Here is a 20540-nt window from a genome sequence, read left to right as displayed (position 1 = left end):
TTTTGATACTACGCGTTTTCAAATAATTTTTTTCATTTTCATTTTTGAGCATAATTTCATTTTTTATGAGTCCATCTCATTTCCTTCTCGAATTATCACATTTTTGGCAAATCTAATTGAAAGAAAGCGTACAACAAAATTTGAGCAGCGTTGCAAAAAAAGCGTATCTGTATATATTAATTGTTTTTGTTGAATAGTTTATGCTTTTTGGGGCTGAGACCAGAATGTCTCGAAAAATTTTGTAGATTATTTGTTGTTTTTTCTATGTTTGTCTTTGTTGTTGTCCGTCATATAACTGATAACCATAGGTATTGATTGCTTCCCCAGGATGTATAACTCCACCTAAATAAAGATTTCAGTTTATAGCTGTTTGTTTTAATGACTTCCAAATTAAATTTTTCAAAACATTTTTTTTCAACCGTCTCTTTTTGCTTTCAATTTGGTCACCATGTAACTCAATCTCACTGCTTATAATTCTCAATTACGTTTGATTATCTATCTACTTTCATTGCGTTTTCTTATACGTTGTGACTGATTGCTTCGACCATTTATTTTCAGAAAAAATTTCGAGATTTATATACCGTTAAATTTTTGGGTTTCTTTTTGTTGTCGTGTCTACGTTGTCCTTTTATAGGGAAGGCTCGTTGATGTTAGGATGAGAAGAAGAGGATGATTTACAGTTCTTGCGGGTAACATCTTTAAAGTAAAGTGCCTTGAATAGTGTTATGTCGTAAAATTGTTTGAATTTTTGGCTTTTTTTGTGTTTGTTAAGTATTTGTTATTTTGTGGGGTCGTGGCGTGGTCTCATTATTAATAGGCCCAATTGGCTTCCTGAAGTGTTGCAAATTAATCAGTTGCTTTTTGTTGAAACCTTAAATCTGTTATGACTTTTGGAAACATTTATTTCCAAAAACAAATTTGGGTTTTTGAGCTTCATCGTTTTTTAAAATAGCTTTTTGGTCAAATTGTAGTTCGGTCTTTGAAAACACAGGTCACAATCCGTTTGCAGTGAGCTATAAAATAAACCCTGTACTAGTTTTAGCTTCAAATTTTTGTTCCTCGGCTTTTCTACTACTTTTACTACGAGACTTCATAAAATGTTTGAGATTTTTTTTTTACAAATTTGTGCATTTTAGAGGACTTTTGTTTTCTTTTATAACAACAATCTTTTATTGTTCTTTTATAACAATAATCGTAAGTCCCATTGGTTTTAAAAATTTGTGCATTTGAAGTTCGGATTCTGGTATGTCTCAACTGCTTCCTATGGAAATATAGAGGGAAATTTCAGTGATTTCAGGTGATATCTAATGACATTAATAAATGTGGAGTTAATTGTTTTCAAAAGTAGAAACTATTTTTTAACTTTGCACCTCTTTGCTATTTTTTCACTTTTTTGTCGACCTGTTAACCAGTCGCAATGAGAACCGGAATCCCAAATTTTTTATTTTTTCGAATGAAGTATAGGTTAAACTGTTTTGTTTAGATTTTATCTCACTCGAGTCTGATTTTGTTATGATTTTTTTATTGTAGACATCGAGTTGTGGTCGTAAGTAATGTTTGTTCTTTGATTTTTTAATGGTCCTTTTTAGTAGTTCTATTATCAAAAACTGGCATCGGCCCTCTAGCGTGTCATTACTATATTCCATTGGTTGTTTATTGAACGATATATATGTTTTTGATCTCTTCATCATTTGGTAGAAAATTAAGTTAAGAAATTGGATGAGCGGGGTTGGAACATTATGTGCTTACGCACATTACCGAGCCTACTTGTCAATATAGCTTTTAAAACATTTAAATTCATCTTTGTTTTTTGTTGCAGCAAAACATTCGTTTAAAACATTTCTATCACCAAAGGCACAATTTTTCCCCGCTAAATTAATGTTCTCTCAATCTATATGGCTTCCAGGAGTCAAAAATGTACTATTAGTTATTATTCAAAAAACTGAGAAGTTCTTAACGGTGTTTCAGCTGTGACATAAAAACTTTTGTCTCTCAAAGGTTTTTTATTTGCTTTGGTACAATCCAACTTTAATAGTGTAATTGTCAAATTAATAATGTGGAAATTTCTTTGAAACACGTTTTTACAGGAACATCGATCGATTATCATCTGTTACCAATCTAGTTTCAATCTACGGGGAATTTCCGCTATTCACAGATTCTTAATTTAAATTAAAACATTAACAAGCCAATTTTAAAGTGCCGAGAGTCTGTTGTGCCGGAAGGTATAATGCCAGAAGTTGCTACTTTGCCAAAAGCTGACTTCTGTTGACTTTCGTCATTTTAAAACGTGCGCCTTTTGTGTTTTAAGTAATGGTTAAGTGACTCTGCGGAAATTCTGACTCAATATCTCGAACTACTTCGCGGTTCTCGATAAACATCAGAAGTTCTCAAGCAAAGTCACGTAACCATGACTTCGGCAATGTTCACGATTGCATTTTTTGATTTGTTAAGTAATTAAAGTGCAAGTCTCACTCACGTGCCCAATCCTGAATGAGAGTTGTAAAATCCGCCGTCGAAATCCCACTTGTGTCATTGCCTGAAAAAGTCAGAAACTCAAAAAAAGTGTAAAATGCAGATTACGAAATTGAAAATTCTAGTGCTAGTTTGGACCAATATCTTACCAAAACAATCGTCCAATGTCCATGAGCTAAAATAAAATAAATCTATTAATCAAGATTTATATCGACTAGGTTGAAGCAAAATTAAATCATTGGAGAAATTTGACAGAGCCTGAGCCAAAACGTGTACACTTTCAGTCGAGTTATTGAAAACAGTATAGCCATATAAGTGTATAAATGGGGGTGGGGAGAGTGGAAGTGGGAGGGGTGAGGGTGGATAGAATGAGCAAAAGCAACAGAAAAACATTTCGAAATATTGACAAAGATTATTTGATGTACTGCTACCAATTGTTTTACCTTGAAAACAATCAACTTGAAAACGCTAATCTTCATTCACTAAATTTTCGCGTTTTAAAAAGGTTACGTTGGCCAAATAATTGCTGACTAGTGAAGTCTGTTGAGGTTGCGCTATATAAAACTAGACAGCAAAATTATTCAGCATTTTGAGACGCGGAGTAGAAATTAAAATGCTAGTTCAATTACAAAAAAAACTAAACTATAAAATCTATTTTTCTCTTTGTCTCTTTATAGAAAGTATAATATCAATTTAAAAATAAAGTAACTTTACCTGTGAAGTATGTTTACGGCAATTAGTGCCGCAAACAACAACCTGAACATTCTATTCTTCCAAGATCCACAATTTTAAAAAGTTATTATTGACCCAATTTTTATTTTTTTGAATATGAGATTTAGAAAAATAACGACTCTTTTAAATTCAATTACCGCAAAATAGTTAACTACTGAGAGTTGAAAATGAAATTTTTAGTTTTTCATCTGGTTTATATACTTTGTTCACACAGTGGAACATAGATTGAAGTTTGAGAAATTCAAACTGCTAAATTAGCAACATGTACCAAATGGTGCCTGCTCATTTCAAGCCAATTATGCCAGTATATCATGCGGAGATTACTGCGGTAAATGGCATTTTCATTTCACGTTTCCTCTCATGAATCTAAATATGACATCAAAATCTGTTCAACTGTAACTTGTGAATTAGCTGACATCAACTATTTTGATTGACATACAGAAAATGGTCGAAAACGGCTGGGAGCTTTAAAAATCGCGGTGGGGTGCTTCACAAATACGATGACGCGCGGTTTTTCAAGTAACTGCCGAAAAACGATTATCTGAAGTTTCCAAAGTTTCCAAAGTCAGTTAGTTCGGTTGTCGCTCTAAATGTAATTTGGTCAAATTATGAACTGAACTGATGTCAAAAAAGGTTCACTAATGACCACCTCGACTAAGTATTTAGGGACGCTAAAATTATCAATCAGAAAAAAATTTTTGACAATGACTGTTTTAACAGCTTCGACAAAATTTTTTTAAGTAAAAGTACCATCTTTAAAAAAAAATTCACGAAGGTCTTCAAATTCTGGGCGACAGAAGGTTAAAAACTTATGCTGACCAGCCCTATGTCTAAGTTATCTTAAAATTATCCGTCAGTACAGGTCAAATCCCGCAAGAGCTTGGGCGATTTGGTTGGTGGCTTCTTCAACAAATGCATTAAAAAACCGTTTGTGCCAACAGTGCTAAAATGCATCCCCCTTTACAAGGCACGTGCCAATACATAATAAACCATTGTGTATATGTGTATACATTACAATGCAGAGGTATACCCCAAAATTTTCGCCTTAGTAAAATTGGCTCCAAAATGAGTTACATACAATGAACGAAATTATATGACATCCTTTGTATCTTACTTTTCGCAAAAGAAATATGTCACGTGCGTCAGGACATGCAAATATCGTGCACCTATTAAGCGGGGGCACAAACGAAAAGAATTCACAAAATAACACGTAGTTAGAAATATGGATCTTTCCTGCTAGCCCCCCCCCCCCCCCCCCCCGCTTAGTTAGGCACCCCCATTTATAAATGTGTAAACATATTGTTAAAGCTACGTAATCTTAAACGTGAACATATATGAGCAATATGCATTTACTAAAAGCTAGCACAGCTATGGTCTGAAAGTATTACATATTCAACCAAAATTTGTTGCATATAACGTAAGCATCAATAAAAGTTTCTGTATTAGATCATTTTTGGTGTTATCGGCTACAATAAGAGCTTGATTTTTTAAAACTTCTTAAGAAAATTATTCTAAAAAGGCTTCAATCTACCTAGACACTCTTGTTTCAATGAAATGCAAATATCGCTCTTACAATTCACAAAAACTTAGATTTTGGGGGGTGCAAATCTAACGGCTATATAAGGCTGGGGGGGGGGGGGGCGCTAGCAGAAAAGATCCAGAAATAGGAAATCAGAATACTATCGAAAAGCATTGATAACTCGATTTTTTGGCGCTATTGCTGCAAAGAATAAACTATAATTGCTTTTAATCTATAAACAGAAAGCATTATGTGATTTTATCACATACATCTGATTTCTTTTTAGCTTGAGTTTTCTGAAGCATTCAATAATAAAGTTTTGAAGGCATCTAAAGCAATTATAGTTATAACAAAACAATTATTGCAGCGCAACGTTTAATAGTCAAATAGGCAAAAGTTTAATAGGTAAATTTAACACAGTCAGTAAATACCCAAAAAATTCGTTCTGTGGAAGCTCAATAGACATTCTGAAAGGAGAAACTTGAAACAGTAAAGGCTGCACCTGAAATTGCAATCAGTCCACTTCATCTTATTCAGATTCATTATGTTGTGAACAAAGTTTGATTAACATGTGACGGATCCCGTAGGGGATGTCTGGTGTGATCTCCGCATTCCCAAAGCTCTTCAAGGAGATACTGATTCCTATTGAAACTGATCAAAAAGTCAATCTTCGTTAGTTGAGTTTGAACAAGATGTACTCAGACTAAGTTAAAGTGTTGACTTCAACCGATTTTTATGCAAAGACTCTGAAAGGTAAAGCAAAACAATTAATGAGAAATCTTTTGCAAATTTGCATCTTGTTTTTTTTCAGTTTTTTTTCGAAAAAATTCAGAATCTTTAAAACTGCATATATAGATGACAGATTATTGCAAAGAGCAGCGTCACTCCATAAAAGTAGGGTAAACATGATGGACAAAACTAAACTTCTCGTTGAGGTCTCTATCTGAGCTGAAACAACATTCATTCTGTTTTCGAGATTGTTGACAACTTGGGAGACAAAATTTAAGTGATAAGGAAATAAGATGAGAAAATATGCTACAAAACATGGATTTCATCGTCGTTCTTTTTAGAGGAAAACCACAAGAAGTCCATCACAGGTCACACCAATGTCGACATTCCATTCTCAGGAAGACTTCTGAGGCTCAATCTCCTTAATTTGTCCGGAAACCTGAGAATTAGACCGGCAACGCGATAGTTATAGAGCGAAGCCATAAACACGGAAACTACTTCACCAAAAGATTAATATCAACTATTAAAATAAGAGACATCGGAAAAGAAGAGTCTTTGTCTCCGGTAATATTGACAATCAGGGAAGCATCAGAACTCTCTCCTTGTAAACAGAATTGCGCAAAAACAGATTTCAGAAACAAACATTCAAAACGGAAATAATAACAAACGTAAACAAAATTGAAGATATTTCTGGAAACACTTTGGTGCTCTGTTGTCAATGGAACCTATAAAAAAGATCTTTACAAATTATAAAAAAAATTATATAAACTTTACAGAATTTACACTCTTGCAACAAGGTGAACCCAAATTATCACACGAAGAGTTATCAAAGAAAGACGCAGCTGATCAAATTTGAGTTTATTTCAATTCTTTTTCAGCTGCCGGCCAACAGGAAACCAATCAGAACTTTTTTTGTATTGCTTCTTCCAGACAATATGGAGAGAAAATAATTTTGCTGCATAGAGACACAAATGGGAGAATTTATAAATCTGCGTTCAATCGTAGCTGGATTCAGCATACCAAAATAACTTGATAAATTTGATAACAAATTCTGCAGAACATAAATATTACACAAAGTGATCGAAGAGGAAAGGTAATAACACCTGATTGTTTGGTTTTGTACGAAATGAAGGGCAAATTAGCCACTTGCACGTTGAATTTTTCTTCAACTGAAATTTTTGTCAACCTTCGGTTATTATTGTCTCATTTTTAACAAAAATTGTATTAAAGAGCCTGCTTCCTTAAAAATTCAGCGAAAACCGTTGGGTAAGACTACAGAACCCCGGTGGCGGTGCAACGTCCTATATCGACTTTCATTGAATCAGTTAAAGATCTCCAGCTTTACAATGAAGCCAAGAATTGTTTTACTTCTTACTTTTATTTTAAGCGGAAACTGTGAAACATTTACTTCAGAATATGACCCTCTTACACAAAGAATTCTAATCTAAAAAGAGTCTCAAATTTTACTTTCCGAAAAAATTGTTAGCGTTCAATTCCTTGTGCCATTCTCGAAATACAATTTCACGATGAAAAAACAATAAGAAGATATGTTAGCAAAATAAGCTGAAATGTGGAGGCAGCCTTCTGCTGAATGTCCATTAGATTTTTTTCAGCCTTTTAATACATTTAACAAACCCTTCAACCTCAATTGGATGCTTGCTAAAATCCGAAACAAAACAACTGCCGCTCAACATGAAGTTGAACGTATGGGATATGTAACAGCGAAAACAAACAATTAAATTCACAAGGAATCCAAAATCGTGAAAAACGAGGTGCACTAGTAGTAGCAGCAGCTGCAGTTGCTGGAATAGCCCTGTTTGGGTCAACGGGAATAACAATGGGAGGATCCGGAGATTGTGGATTTCTCGGTGTTTTCGGTATTTGTTAAATTACAGGACGGAAAAATGCAAAAAACATCGAAAAACTCACAGAACATGCTAGTAACTTCACAGAATATGTTTTGGAAATCGAACAACCGAGTAATGAAAAATTCTTTTTAAAAACAAAAGAAATAGCGGAAATACAAAATTTCAAAAGGAAATGCAGGAAAACCAAAACAAGAAATTGATCATAGTCCAACAGCAATTTGAAATATTTCAAAACACCTTTCACGTTTTTCAATATTGTACTCAACTGTTTTTTTCGAACCAACAATTAAACATAAATTTTGACATCGCCGCCTCCCTTTTTAGAACTTTATATGCAGACGTCAAAAAATATCGTTTAACTTTATACGCCTATATCATAAATCTATTCGACTCGATTCCAATAGTACTTGATATGAAGCTCCCTATGTCGTTTTTCCCATGCCAATTGGTTATTGCAGTGTTGGACTCATTACAAGACGCTCAAAAATATACAAAGGATAAATTGTCTCTTGCTTTACCAATGAAAGATCTCATGTCTTACTATGATTCAATATTATTGACAGAAAGATCAGCCGTAGCAGAAGGACTACTCCTGACAATAGCCATACCTCTAGCTTCGAGACAAACAACATTCACAGTCTACCATGCGCACATAATTCCAATGCCACAACCGGAGCTCTCTAAAGCTTTGGACTGGGTAACTGAAGGCCCATATTTAGCAATTTCACAAGGCTCAATGGAAACAACAACATTAACTCAACAACAGTTTGACAATTGTATAGGGTCTTCAACATACCGTATCTGTTACGAAACAATGGAGACACACCTAGCTCAATCATCATATTTAGCAACACTCTGATACCAAGCGCCCATCGTAGCTTTAGCAGTTTGCGGAACAAGAAAAATTCTTCTAACAATCGAAGAAAAAGCAGCCAACTACGGATACGGAATTTGTCTAATAACAAGTGCTAGAACATATAATGCCGCCAACTTAGAGTTAGTGGAACCACACAAGTGTCAAATTTAAACAAGAACGGATGCAATATATGTATAATCACGCTCAACAGTGAAGACCAATTGATAAGCAAACATATAAAGTTTCGTTCAGACCTTTCAGGTTGTTCAATTTTACCTGCAACACGAATTGACGTCAAATTAGATGACCCTCTTCAACATCTCATTTCAACAGTTTCGAATATAGAGAAACTTCCTTACTTCAAATCAACAACGGACGCAAATATTGCAGTCCTCCAACAGATGAAACTCTAACTGACTAAAATGTCAGCCAACGATTTGTAGCAAGATGACTATGACAGGATCGCAGCCCCACTGGTTCACCAAGTGCAAATATTCAAACCAAACTGAATCAGGAAATTAGATTCTTATGTTCCAATACAAACTTCACTATCCCTCACAATAACTGTTTTTGTTGGAAATTTTTTCTTATATATCTTAGTTATGATTCTGTACCATAAGTTTCATTTGATAAGAAAACTAACATCGAAGTTTTTGAAATCTCACGAAACAAAAATCTCAATGAAGCAAGTTATGTCTGTAACAAGAGACCATTTTCCCGTGGTACAAACCAGGAACCATAAACTCGAACGAAAGGTTACTTTCATTAACGAATGTTTGACAGATCCAGAATTTCAGTAACGCGTCTCCTTTTTTGAATCCCAACAAAACGATATACAAGAATAACTGATCGAAATACGTTGTTGTCTTTATCATATTGAAGACCATCTATAAACTATGCCTCGTGTTACTCAGAAACCGACATTTGCCATCAGAGATCCTACTCAAAACTCTTAGTTAAATCAGTCCCAAATCAACCTCTTGAGAATCAACCAGATTGAATCGCGACAACAACTTAAGGCCGGCACCTTACCAAAACCAACGAAAATCTACAAAAGCATGAAAAAAACTACTAACCACATTCAAATTTATATGCATAATTTTTTTTAGAGAAGGGTAGTGTAACGTCCTATATCGTCCATTATTTATATTTAGTGCTATACTTCCCGTATACCTCTCTACATCCATATTTGGAGTTTGAACTTTCAGAACATTTTAATAATGTAAAAGAATTTTTTGTTTTATCACGTTTTTATAAACATTTTACGTATTTTATTCTCCACCACAAATTATACAACTTATCGAAGGAACAAATCTATCCTGCTGTTTCACATCTCCTTTTTAATTACTATATTTCATGCCTGTTAATAATTACCGTAACAATACTGTAAACTTTTGCCCTATTGAGTGCTGATAGAAATGTTATTGTCTTTTATGTGGCGCGTGCCGGCGCAATCTTGAATTTTCGTGAATTATTGAAAAATATTGAATTTAAATATTATTGAAAGTATTGAGGAAAGTCTTGACTGAAAAACTATTATAAAGACACAGCCGAGATTACTGATTTAAGGTCCAGAAGAAGAAATTCAGTCTTAAGATTCTTTTTTTATACTTGTGAGAACCATACTGTTGGCCCTGCTCCCAAGTAAAACCATAACGCTTGAAATCTGAACATCAAATTTCACTATAATACTTTGTTCAATATAACTAGCTAATAACCAAAATATAGCATCGTTACATGCGGTTTGTATATCTTGATCTCAACAGATTGGCTCAGATAGATCAAATTAAAGCTAATAACTACTATTGCAAAAACGTGATATTTGGAAACAACCAAATCATAAAACGTTCTGTTTCACTGTGTTTCATAGAAGTAGACTTGACTGTGAACACTAAATGGAAAAAAATGAGTATTTGAGAAAATAGCTGTCTCATGACAACAAAGACCTCGAAGACTCAGATATCTTCTTGGCAGAACTCATGGAAAAAGTTTATTTGCAGCTTCCACAAACAAGTTGCTATCTCAATCACAATTGTGCGTGCAGTGTAACAGTTGAAATTCATGAAAACTTGTTTGATTCAGCAAAAACTAATCGCAGCATTTAACTGAAAAACTGAGTGATTAGATCAGCAGTTTCTTTGAAATAGACTCTTCAGTATCTTTCTTAGTGTCTCTGTTCAGTTTGTGGCAAAGTCAGCTGATTTTGCGAGAACAAACCGACCAGCAATTTGGGACGTCAAAGTAAATGGTTATAATGGAATTCTGTAGAAGCAAAAATAATTGCAAAATGTTATGGGTGACACGTACTAAATACTAGATGGTGTCATCAACTTTTCAATAAGCTTGTCTTTTGGCAATTTTAGGTGAACAAAAGTATTCTAAAAGAACACTACATTTTGAAAATTTCCCGCAACCCTAATGAGATCTTGCAAACAAGAATTTGTGGAAAAATAGCGAGTTGCAAATAATAGCGGAATGAATAGAAATCAATTGTTTTTCAATAGTTGTGAGTAATTTATAGGCATTAATAACTCGAGGGTCTGTGGTACGATCTTTTTAAGGTGCTGATTTGAGTCCAAAATAACTGAAATTTACCGCAAGGGTTGCAATTGAGTCGCTAAGGCAAGCAACAGGTGCTATCACAAATTAATTGTCATATTTGAACGTCAATTTAGCGTTTCGATTTGGCTTGAAGGAAATATAGTGAACTCAGCCCACTTTAGAACAAGGAATGTGGTCAATATGAAAATAAAACGTAAAATTGTATATGTCGATCTGGTCAATCTTCGTTTGTCGGATTTGTTTGAGCGATGTTCTTTCATATTGGATAAAATTGCACTATGATTTGTGGTGATAGTGACTGTTATTCCAAAAAGGTAATATTTGAAATATTGAAAGAAACTTGTTTATTTTTCAAAATGCCAGGTGAATTGTTTGTCAAAGTAAACGAGGAGAAGTACCAGACTATTGGTCATTGTTTTTTGGAATTCAGCTGATATCAGATTCATTTAGTTTTTGTTGTAATGGTTTCTAACAAAGAGTTGGGATTTGGCATTTGATGCTTGTTCTTTTGTATGATTTTTTTACAACTTTTGATTTTGAAGTTAAATTTGATTAGTCACGTTTGGCAGAGGTGACAAAAAATGAACTTTTGATGTCAGCAACCGTCTGTTTTTTCTTTATGTCAGTTTGCAAGGAAATTTTGAATCTCGGAGTTAGCTTCAAATTGGAGCTGGATTGGAACTAGTCTATTTTTTGGTGGGTAGATGATTGTTGTTTGTGAAACTTGTATTTAGCGGTATGCGCTTCTGAGAAAAAAACAAAGAGTGCAAAAGAATTTTAAGGGGCATTGGTTTGACACTTCAGATAGAAAGTTTACCGTGAATTGTTGGATTGAAAATCTGACACAATCAAATACGTCACCTCCAAGCAGTGGTTTTTGAACGTCTGTTACCACTACATAATCAACTATATAATACTCGAGCTTGTAGATTCAATTTGAAATTTGTATCTGGCTTACCGCTTGTCTAGGCACATTCGAGTACGAGCGTTTATTGTCTGTATTTGGGTTGTGCATCCAGAAAAATAATTTTTGAAGGTTCAAAACAATTTGCTTAAAATTCATTTATTTTTTGCACAAACTCTATCCAATTCAACCACGACGACAATTTTGATGACTCAAATTTGTTACGTTTTGATTTAATGGTGTAATAATTTATCTCTCAATCAATTTACCATAAAGCTTGCAATTGAGACGTCAATGCAGAAATCAGGTGCTATCACAAACGAATTGTCATTTTGAACGTCATTTTGGCTTTTTTGATTGGGCTGTAAAGAAATATAGTGATTCAAGCCTACTTTAGGACAAGGAGTGTGGTCAACATGAAAATAAAACGGTGAAAGTCTATATGTCGATCTGGTCAATCTTCGGCTGTCAGATTTCTGTGAGCGATGTTCTCTCATAATAAATAACATTTCTAAATGATTTGTGGTGTTAGTAAATGTTTTGCAAAAAAATTTTTATGAAGTAATAGCAGACAAAATAACTTCCAGCAATCCCCTTTCATAAAAACTAAAACGTTGTTTGTTCGCATTAAGGAATCCCAGCGCTAAAGCTATAGTTGGTCCATTCATCAACTAGACCAATTCCCTGTCCAGGGGCGTCGTAATTGATGCGCGTCTCTGAATTGGAGTTGTATTGAAAGTTATAAATTGCTTGTGCCATCTACTTTCCAATATGTTCAAAATCCATATCATTTTTAGATATCCAATTGAAATTTACTCCGTTCTTCAGAAACGAACTGAAATGAAAAGATATTGTAGCCATATTTGGAAAATATTAATTATGGTGAACCCCAAAAATAAATCTGTATTTATTTACAATTGCAAGGTGAATTGCGTGTCAAAAACAATGAGATGGCATTGTCTTCAGAAACGAACTGAAAGGATAAGATATTGTAGCCATATTTGGAAAAAAATAATTATGGTGAACCCCAAAAATGAAAATTGTATTTCTTTAAAATTGCAAGGTGAATTGCGTGTTAAAAACAATGAGATGATCCTAATGGACAGGTCATTGCCTTTAGGAAATCAGCTGGTATTTTGTCAAGACAATAGAGAACAGTTTTAAATCTGTATGTGCCTGTCGAATCCCAACTAAATTTTATAAAATTTACGATGACGGGTTTTAGCAGGAATTAAATATAACTGACTGTTCGCGTCTAGCAAATCCAATGTACAAAAATAAGCTGTATTTAAGGGATAGAGAGATCAAATTCGTTCAAATGTGGTTGTAATGGATTCTACTGAATTGTCGGGATTTGACTTTTGATACTTGTTCTCCTGTAAGAATTTAAGTAACGCTTAGCAGGAGTGACAAAAACAAAACTGTGCTTTTGTTCTCAACAACTGTCTGTTTTTTTATATGTCACTTTGCAATGGGTTTTTGACTTTCTAAGTTAACTTCAAATTGGAGCGGGATTGGAATTTTGGTGGGATTGGAATTTTGAGAACGTTGTTTGCGAAATTTTCATTCAACGGTATTTTTTTTTATTAAACATTACCAAGTGTTTAATAGAATTATTAGGGCACATTGGGTTGACACTTCAGATCTAGAGTTTACCGCGGGTTATGGGATTGAAATTCTGAGACAATCAAATACTTCACCTCCAAGCAGTGGTTTCTCGTACGTCTTTTACTACCACACAATCAACTGTATAGTACTCGCAGTTGTGGATTCAATTTGAAGTTTGTATTTGGCCGACCATTTGTCTAGGCACATTCAAGTATGCGCGTTTTTTTCTGTATTCGGGATGCGCATCCAGAAAAAAAATTGTTGCTTCAATACAATTTGCTTAAATTTCATTTATTATATCGTACAAGTTTTTTCCGATTCAACCACGGCGACAATATTGATGACTCAAATTTGATTAAAGTTTTTATTTAATGGTGTAATAATTTATCTCTCACTCGAACTGGTAGCTACACAATTGTCATCTCATGAATAATTCAAAACGTATTGCGGGCTATATCCACAGTGGATATACTTGACTGGAACTGCAGAGGGCGTTTCTCGGTCCTAAGAGTTTTGTTCACTTTTTCAGAAGTGTTTCATTTTTGTCTTTCTTATTTTGGTTTTTTGCAAACATGCAAAAAGTTATTTAGTTCACAGGTCATGCTAGATTATCTTTGAGCTTGAAATTCTTTTATTGGGAATGCCATCATTGACAACAATTCCGGCAAAGCGGGGAAAGTAGTGGGCTGTTAGATTTCCTATATGCAAGCAAAGTTGCTTGTATTGACGTTGCAGTTTCGATCTTCACAAAAGACTTTGGTTGCGTTTTGTTGTTGACTATTAGGGTACTGTTGAGCGTTTTATATTCTAAGTTGACTTTGTCCGCTCATTTTGTAGTTAATTGTAATTGTTTGTGCTTTATTTGGTTCTACTGTCTCTCGGAGAAAATCACCGTCAAGCGTATTGGAGATAAAAACGTCTCTGGCAATCGAAGTCTCACGTTGTTCCAGGTCATTTTTATCTACTATCTGTATAAGACTTCCGATAGGAAAAACTTGTCATCGGGTTTGCCTTGGGCTGTTTTCTTACAGGAAGCTGATAACGGTCGAAGTTGATAATTCACTTTTTAATGAAAGCTTTATTCAATGCATCCTATCCTTCTTTATTCGTTAGAACATCAACATTCCTGAATTGATCAAAATGGGAAATGATAAAGAAGAAGCTTTCAGATCGGAAATTTTCAAAGGCTCCCCGCTTTACTCCACATGATATACTTTGTGCTTCGAGTTTAAAACATTCTTTTCTGGAAGCAACTTTCTGTTGGACATTGCGTAATTGGCGTTCACATTCGGCTTGGGAAGACCTATTTTCATTTTTATTCATATGCTGGTTCAGTAGGCAATTGTAATTAAACTGGTGGAGGGCTATGGATTGTTTCGATAGAGATTTTTTCTTTGGCTAAAATTGCAGTTTTCAAATTTACTCTCCAAGGTTCTCTTTTCAAAGGGGTTTTAATTTTGATCTCTCCCAGTATCGCTCCATCTTTAGAGGAGATTTTCACAAATGTTGCGCTTCTGACTGAGTCATGCGGCTAGGCAAAATTTGGAAGATCTAAATACCTGTAGGTACCGAATTTATATTACTAGTTGCTGTGGAGTCCAACTTCAAAACGAAGTTTTAGATCGGTCTTTCAAAGAAGACGCAGATACGAGTGTAGGATCTTTTTTGCTAGCGCCCCCCCGCTTAGTTAGGCACCCCCCATTTATAAATGTGTAAACATATTGTTAAGGCTAGGTAATCTTATACGTGAACATTTATGAGCAATATGCATTTACTAAAGGCTAGCACAGCTATGGTTTGAAAGTATTACGTATTCAACCAAAATTTGTTGCATAAAACGTAAGCATCAATAAAAATTTCTGTATTAGATCATTTTTGGTGTTATCGGCTACAATAAGAGCTTGATTTTTTAAAACTTCTTAAGGAAATTATTCTAAAAGTGCCTTCAATCTACCTAGACACTCTTGTTTCAATGAAATGCAAATATCGCTCTTACAATTCACAAAAACTTAGATTTTGGGGGGTGCAAATCTAACGGCTATATAAGGCTGGGGGGGGGGGGGGGGCGCTAGCAGACAAGATCCCGAGTGTATTAAAACAAGAGCAGCTCTTAAGAGTTAATTGTGCGTCTTTTCACGAAGATTCAAAATCAAAAGAGTGATCGCCACACAAGGGTCAGTGGTGAAAAACTGAAGAAGAGTTATATAAATCGGTGACAATACAATTTGCGTATGAACAATTAAACATCGGACAAGTTTTGAATAAAATTGATGCATTCGCGGGGCGAATTTAATTATTGAATCAAGTTAGGTTGATTTCCAAACATTTGCACAGTGCCACATGCAATATATCAGGGTACCACACCCTTGTAATGAGCAAAAGTACCGCAAAAAATTAATTCACGCCGCCCTTCCTTGATCTAAGATGCTAACGGAATGATATACATAAGTACATGTCAACATAAGTATTCTATTTATGTTTGCAAGAATAGTTCATCAAAAAGTTTCCAAGTGCAGCCCAAACATTAGGTGTTGCAGAAATAACTTATTATTGAAATATCAAAGGACGCATTACAACAGCTTGTTCAAATTCACTAATGTTTGTGTTACGCGTCGCAGACGAAATTTCGAAGAAAATAGGGTCGAATATAATTGCTAGTCAACTGAAAGACGGTGTTCTAATACTTCAGTCGGGCTATATGCTACCCAGGTTGAGGTTCCAGACCAAAATGACCTCTGATCAGACTTTCGTCAACTGGAATTTTTTGTGCGCCTGACATAAGCTTGAAGCTTGAATTGTTCTTGAATTATAATTTTCTCCATTCTTGACCATCATGCAAATGATTTTTTGAATTTAAATAAAATATTAATTTCAAAACCGACATAGTAGAACTTGCCCCGTACAGATTAGGGCTGCTGATTTAGGCTCAATTATTTAACTGCCTGGCTGACCCTGTTTTCCGTAGTACAATTTCGCTCAAACCCCAAACACCTTTCTTTCAATCAAGCTTGCTTCCTAAATAAACCATTTGACCAAATGTGATTGTGTAAATACCTAACCTGAACTTCTTCAACTTATTTTGTTACTTTTGTTTACTTTGTTCAGCCTCAAAGTGATTTACAAGGACTTTAGATCAACTACAAGCGAACAAAAATATCAATACTTTTCAGTCCCTGCTATTCTGACAAAATGGTCAATTTTTTCTACAAATTTATTCTTTTAACAATTTTATTAATTTTCATTATTTTAAATTTGGCCAGCTGCGACTTTGACGAAGATTCAGACGACTTTGAACGACTTTTCGTGCTAGATTGGGATTTGAAGGATGAAAATCTACCGGCACCCCCTTGCCCTCCCCAAAATGGAGGTAATAATCCGCCACAGCCAAGAACAGATCGGATAAATCGCCGTATTTGGCGGAAATGAAAAATCTCATTTTATCAATTCTGAACAAACACCGAATATTTCGTTTGAAAAGAACATTGAACTGATTTGTAATTTGTACCAATTTGTATTTTAGAGTATAAGCGCACCCTTCTGTCATATCATAGACATTTTTCACACAACTTTTCAACAATAGACTGAGCTTAGTAAGAGATCCAAAATAAGTGTTCCGACCCCACTTGCGGGGGAAGGAACTATATACTCAAACGGGTTTTTTTGTTCAGTCAATTTTGGCCGATCGATATATTCATCGTAGAGAAATGTGAGTGGCATCATTGAAAAGCTCGTCCAGCCTAGATTTTGAAATTAAAGATTTTTTTGAATTTCGTATTTTTCGAGGAATTATCGAGGATTGAAGTTTTGCGTGAACACGTCATATTTGGTATGATTTCGTTCACTTTTAGTGTAATTTTTCTTCAAATTATAATCTTTTCTATAAAATTTTTTTGTTCAAAATTACATTTCACGCCACCAAAGGAATTAATTTTGTATTCCTAATACACAAAAGTTGATAAAAAGACCAGTTCTGGTCTCATAGGGAAGTTTACTATAAAAAAAATTCGAATTCTATTTGAGAGCTGTTTTTTTTAGAAAACTTCATATTTTTAGGTCACCTAGAGACTGGTCATTTTTCATATTGATATCTAGTTAATGATAAACCTGATTTACAGTAAAATGACGCCTTATGAACAAAAACCACGTTTTCAAGGAGTCGCACATGTTTTTTATGTCTTCGACTCAAAGCTTTTGTAATTTTTAAAGAAATTTTGATTTTTTTTGAGGTTTTACTGAATTTTTGGAGCTCTATGGCGTAGAATCGTTGACTAAAGGCTTTGACTAAAAGTTCATTAGGTTTCGTAATGACCATCAATGAAGCTATTCATTTCTTTGATTGGACAGCTAATGACTGTTAAGACTTTATATATAATTTTTCGATTTTTTTTAAACATTAACCGATCATAAACTTATTTTTGTAAACTCTAACTCAATCTCAGTACTGAAAGGATCCCATTCTTTTCTAGTGCAACCAAAACTACTCTGTTGAGTGATTTTATCTTCTAACTATTGGTTTTATGACTTCAATGCCACAAGATTTCAAAAACAATTTTAAAATTTTTGGATATTTTCGTATTTTCGAATCCCTTTTAAAATTTATCACATTTTTCTAATTTAGATAGCTCCCGTTGGTTTAGGCAAGAAGTTCAATGGACCATAGATAAAGTGAAAATCATCAGAGAAAAGTGTATGATTCAAATGGCTTCGACTCTTTCTTGTCGCACTCTTCTACTGATTTTTTTTGGTTTTTGCCTGTATTTGTTGTTGTTTTCGTAGTCATAAGACTTATTGTGATATCTTATTGATTACACATGCATGACAAACATCTTTGTCTTTTTATCGAGTCTTGACTGAGCGTATTTGTTGACTTCTGTTGAACGCTTTTGAATTTAATGGCTGTTATGACTTCAAAAGTATTTTTTTGAAAAGATTTTTTGAACATTAACCAATTTTAAACTTATATGCATGATTTGTAAGAAGTTCTCAGTTTTGACCAGAACCCCTTCTTTTTTTCTACAGTAATCCAATTTATTTTGGTTACCGTTTTTTTCTAACTCCTGGTTTCGATGCCACAAGATTTCAAAAAAAAATTAAATTTCTCGACATTTTTTATTTTTGGTTCCTTTTGCAATCTTATCACATTATCCTAATATTGATAGCTCCCTTTGGTTTTGAGAAGACGTTATTTGGACTATAGATAAAATTTTCTGATAAAAAGATATTGTTTAAATGGCTGCGACACTCTCTTCTCGCACTTTTCTATTGAATTATTGGTTTCTGTATTTGTTTTTGTTCCATAGTCATAAGTCTTATTGTGATATCTTATTGATTACCCATGCGTGACAAACATCTTTCTCCTTCTATCGGGTCTTGATTGAGCGTATTTGTTGACTTCTGTTGAAGGTTATTGAATTTAATGGCTGTTAAGACTTTTTTGAATTTTTTGAATATTAACCAATCGTAAACTAATCTTCGTGAAATGCACGAACGTCCAGTAACTAACGGAACTCCTTTTTCTTACTTCAACAAAGATAATATAGTTTGCATCTTTATCTTCTAACTATTGGTTTGATAAAATCGATGCGCGAGTTTTCATAATTTTTTGGACATTTGGAAATTGTTCGTATTTCTTTGTGGTTCTTCTGAAATCTCATCACATTATCCTATTGGTGTTAATTCCAATTGGCTTAGAAACGTTGTTCAATGGATTTTAAATAGAGTTTTCAGTGAAAAACTTATGGTTTAAAATGGCTTCGACATTTTCTTCTCGCACTTTTCTACTGAGTTTTTGGTTTTTGCCTGTATTTGTTGTTGTTTTCTTAGTCAATGACCTATTGTAATGTCTTATCGCGTCGATGATTTGTCAATGACAAACATTCTTGCCCTCCCATCGAGCATAACTCATATGCATCCATCGAGCGCTTTAATTGCCTTTCGCTGAAAGCAAATGAGTTTAAAGGCGTTGATACTACCGGTTTTCTCAGAAAATTCGTGGTTTTATTGTATTTGTTCATTTTTGTTGATATTTTGAAGTTAAATTGACAAAAAGTTACACTTTGTAAAATAAATGGATGATAGAAACGTCATTACCGATAAGTTATTCTTTAATGGCTTCGACACTTAGCGGTTTTTTGCCAATTTTTTTTTAATTTTTATGTAGACGTAAAATGCTGACCGGTCTCAAAAGCTAGTAATTGAGTATTAAAGGGTTGATGTTACCCGAGGCCGTCATTTTATAGCAAATAGTGTCAAAACTTTTGATATTATACATTTTCAATGACTGTTTAAATTTTTCAAGTTTTGTTGTTTTTTTCGTCAATTTGTATCTTATTCTAATCATTGAGAGGTCTAATTAAATTTTTGTTGTTCGAAAAATTTAAATGACCAGTGATATCAAGTCGTAACTGATGTTTTGTTTGTGAACATTATGCGTTTAAATAAAAGTTTTAGTGGTGTACATGTGTTTCTTTTTCTCCTCTTTTATGACATTCGCGTAATAACAGATCCCAGTGATTTTCAAATGTGGCCCAAATGCACTTATTATTTCTTTTAGTATAATTTTAGTTGCATTAGTAAGAATGAAAATGGAAGGAAGAAATCATAGTTTTCAGATAATAGCTAATAATTTTATGGCTTCAATAATTTGTGTTTTCGCAAATTGTTTAATTTTTTGTGTTCTTCTGCTTCTGTAGTCCGTTCTTGTGGCTTAATCTAACTAACGACAGTTCCTATCGGTTTCATAATGAAGGTTTAGTAAATTTATCAGGAATTGTTTTGTTAAAAACTAATGATTTTTAAGACTCTAGAAAATATTTGGTTTAAAAAAAGGTGATTGATTTTCCAATTTCGCCTTATTAATTCCTTTTGTCGACTTTGTTACCTAGTCTCATTATGGAAAAATGCCATCTGCTGTATAGTATGGGCAACGTTAATTTGTGCAGATAAGGTTTTATACGATTGCATTTTGGCGTTGTTACTAGGTGCGTTCAAACTTAGATACTTAGTTTTTGCCGTGAAATTTTTGTTTTGGCTTCTTTTGTTGTTTGTTTTTTTTTCGTGGTTTTTTAGTGAAAGATCTCGTCAGCGCTGCGACGATGCATGGTATTATGTAATTCAATAAGTAGTTAGGTTTGTAAACGTTTTTTTAAACTGAAACATCTATTTTTAAATACTATTGTTTTAATTACCAATTAAGTGCACTATTACCGAATGCTTCACCCATAGATGTATCTCTAGGGCCTTAAATTTTGTTTCCTTGAAAACTTATCTCGGGCTTAATAACAGAAGTGG

At 34.0% G+C, this 20540-nt stretch overlaps 2 protein-coding genes across 4 annotated transcripts in view; one reads left to right on the top strand and one right to left on the bottom strand.

Moving 5' to 3' along the window:
* Window positions 1-3434, bottom strand: part of LOC142344527 (SCO-spondin-like) — a 76123-nt gene extending 72689 nt beyond the window's left edge. For 2 of the 3 annotated variants that reach the window (XM_075396266.1, XM_075396267.1), the window contains exons 1-3: window positions 3187-3434; window positions 2622-2647; window positions 2477-2536 (exon numbers count right to left, since the gene is read on the bottom strand). In XM_075396266.1, the coding sequence (XP_075252381.1) occupies window positions 2477-2536; window positions 2622-2647; window positions 3187-3236 (136 nt within the window). In that variant the 5' untranslated portion in view covers window positions 3237-3434. The remainder of the gene's footprint in view (window positions 1-2476; window positions 2537-2621; window positions 2648-3186) is intronic. The other variant, XM_075396268.1, reaches the window with a different exon arrangement.
* LOC142344531 (ras-related protein Rab-11B-like) overlaps window positions 1-20540 on the top strand; it is a 450398-nt gene that overhangs the window by 167898 nt on the left and 261960 nt on the right. The window lies entirely within an intron of this gene.

The sequence above is a fragment of the Convolutriloba macropyga genome, chromosome 8 (genome assembly GCF_964194025.1).
Source record: "Convolutriloba macropyga chromosome 8, txConMacr16.3, whole genome shotgun sequence".
In the NCBI taxonomy this organism is placed as follows: domain Eukaryota; kingdom Metazoa; phylum Xenacoelomorpha; order Acoela; family Convolutidae; genus Convolutriloba; species Convolutriloba macropyga.
The sequence above is the reverse complement of the archived record's forward strand: the minus strand, read 5'-3'. Positions and strand labels throughout refer to the sequence as shown.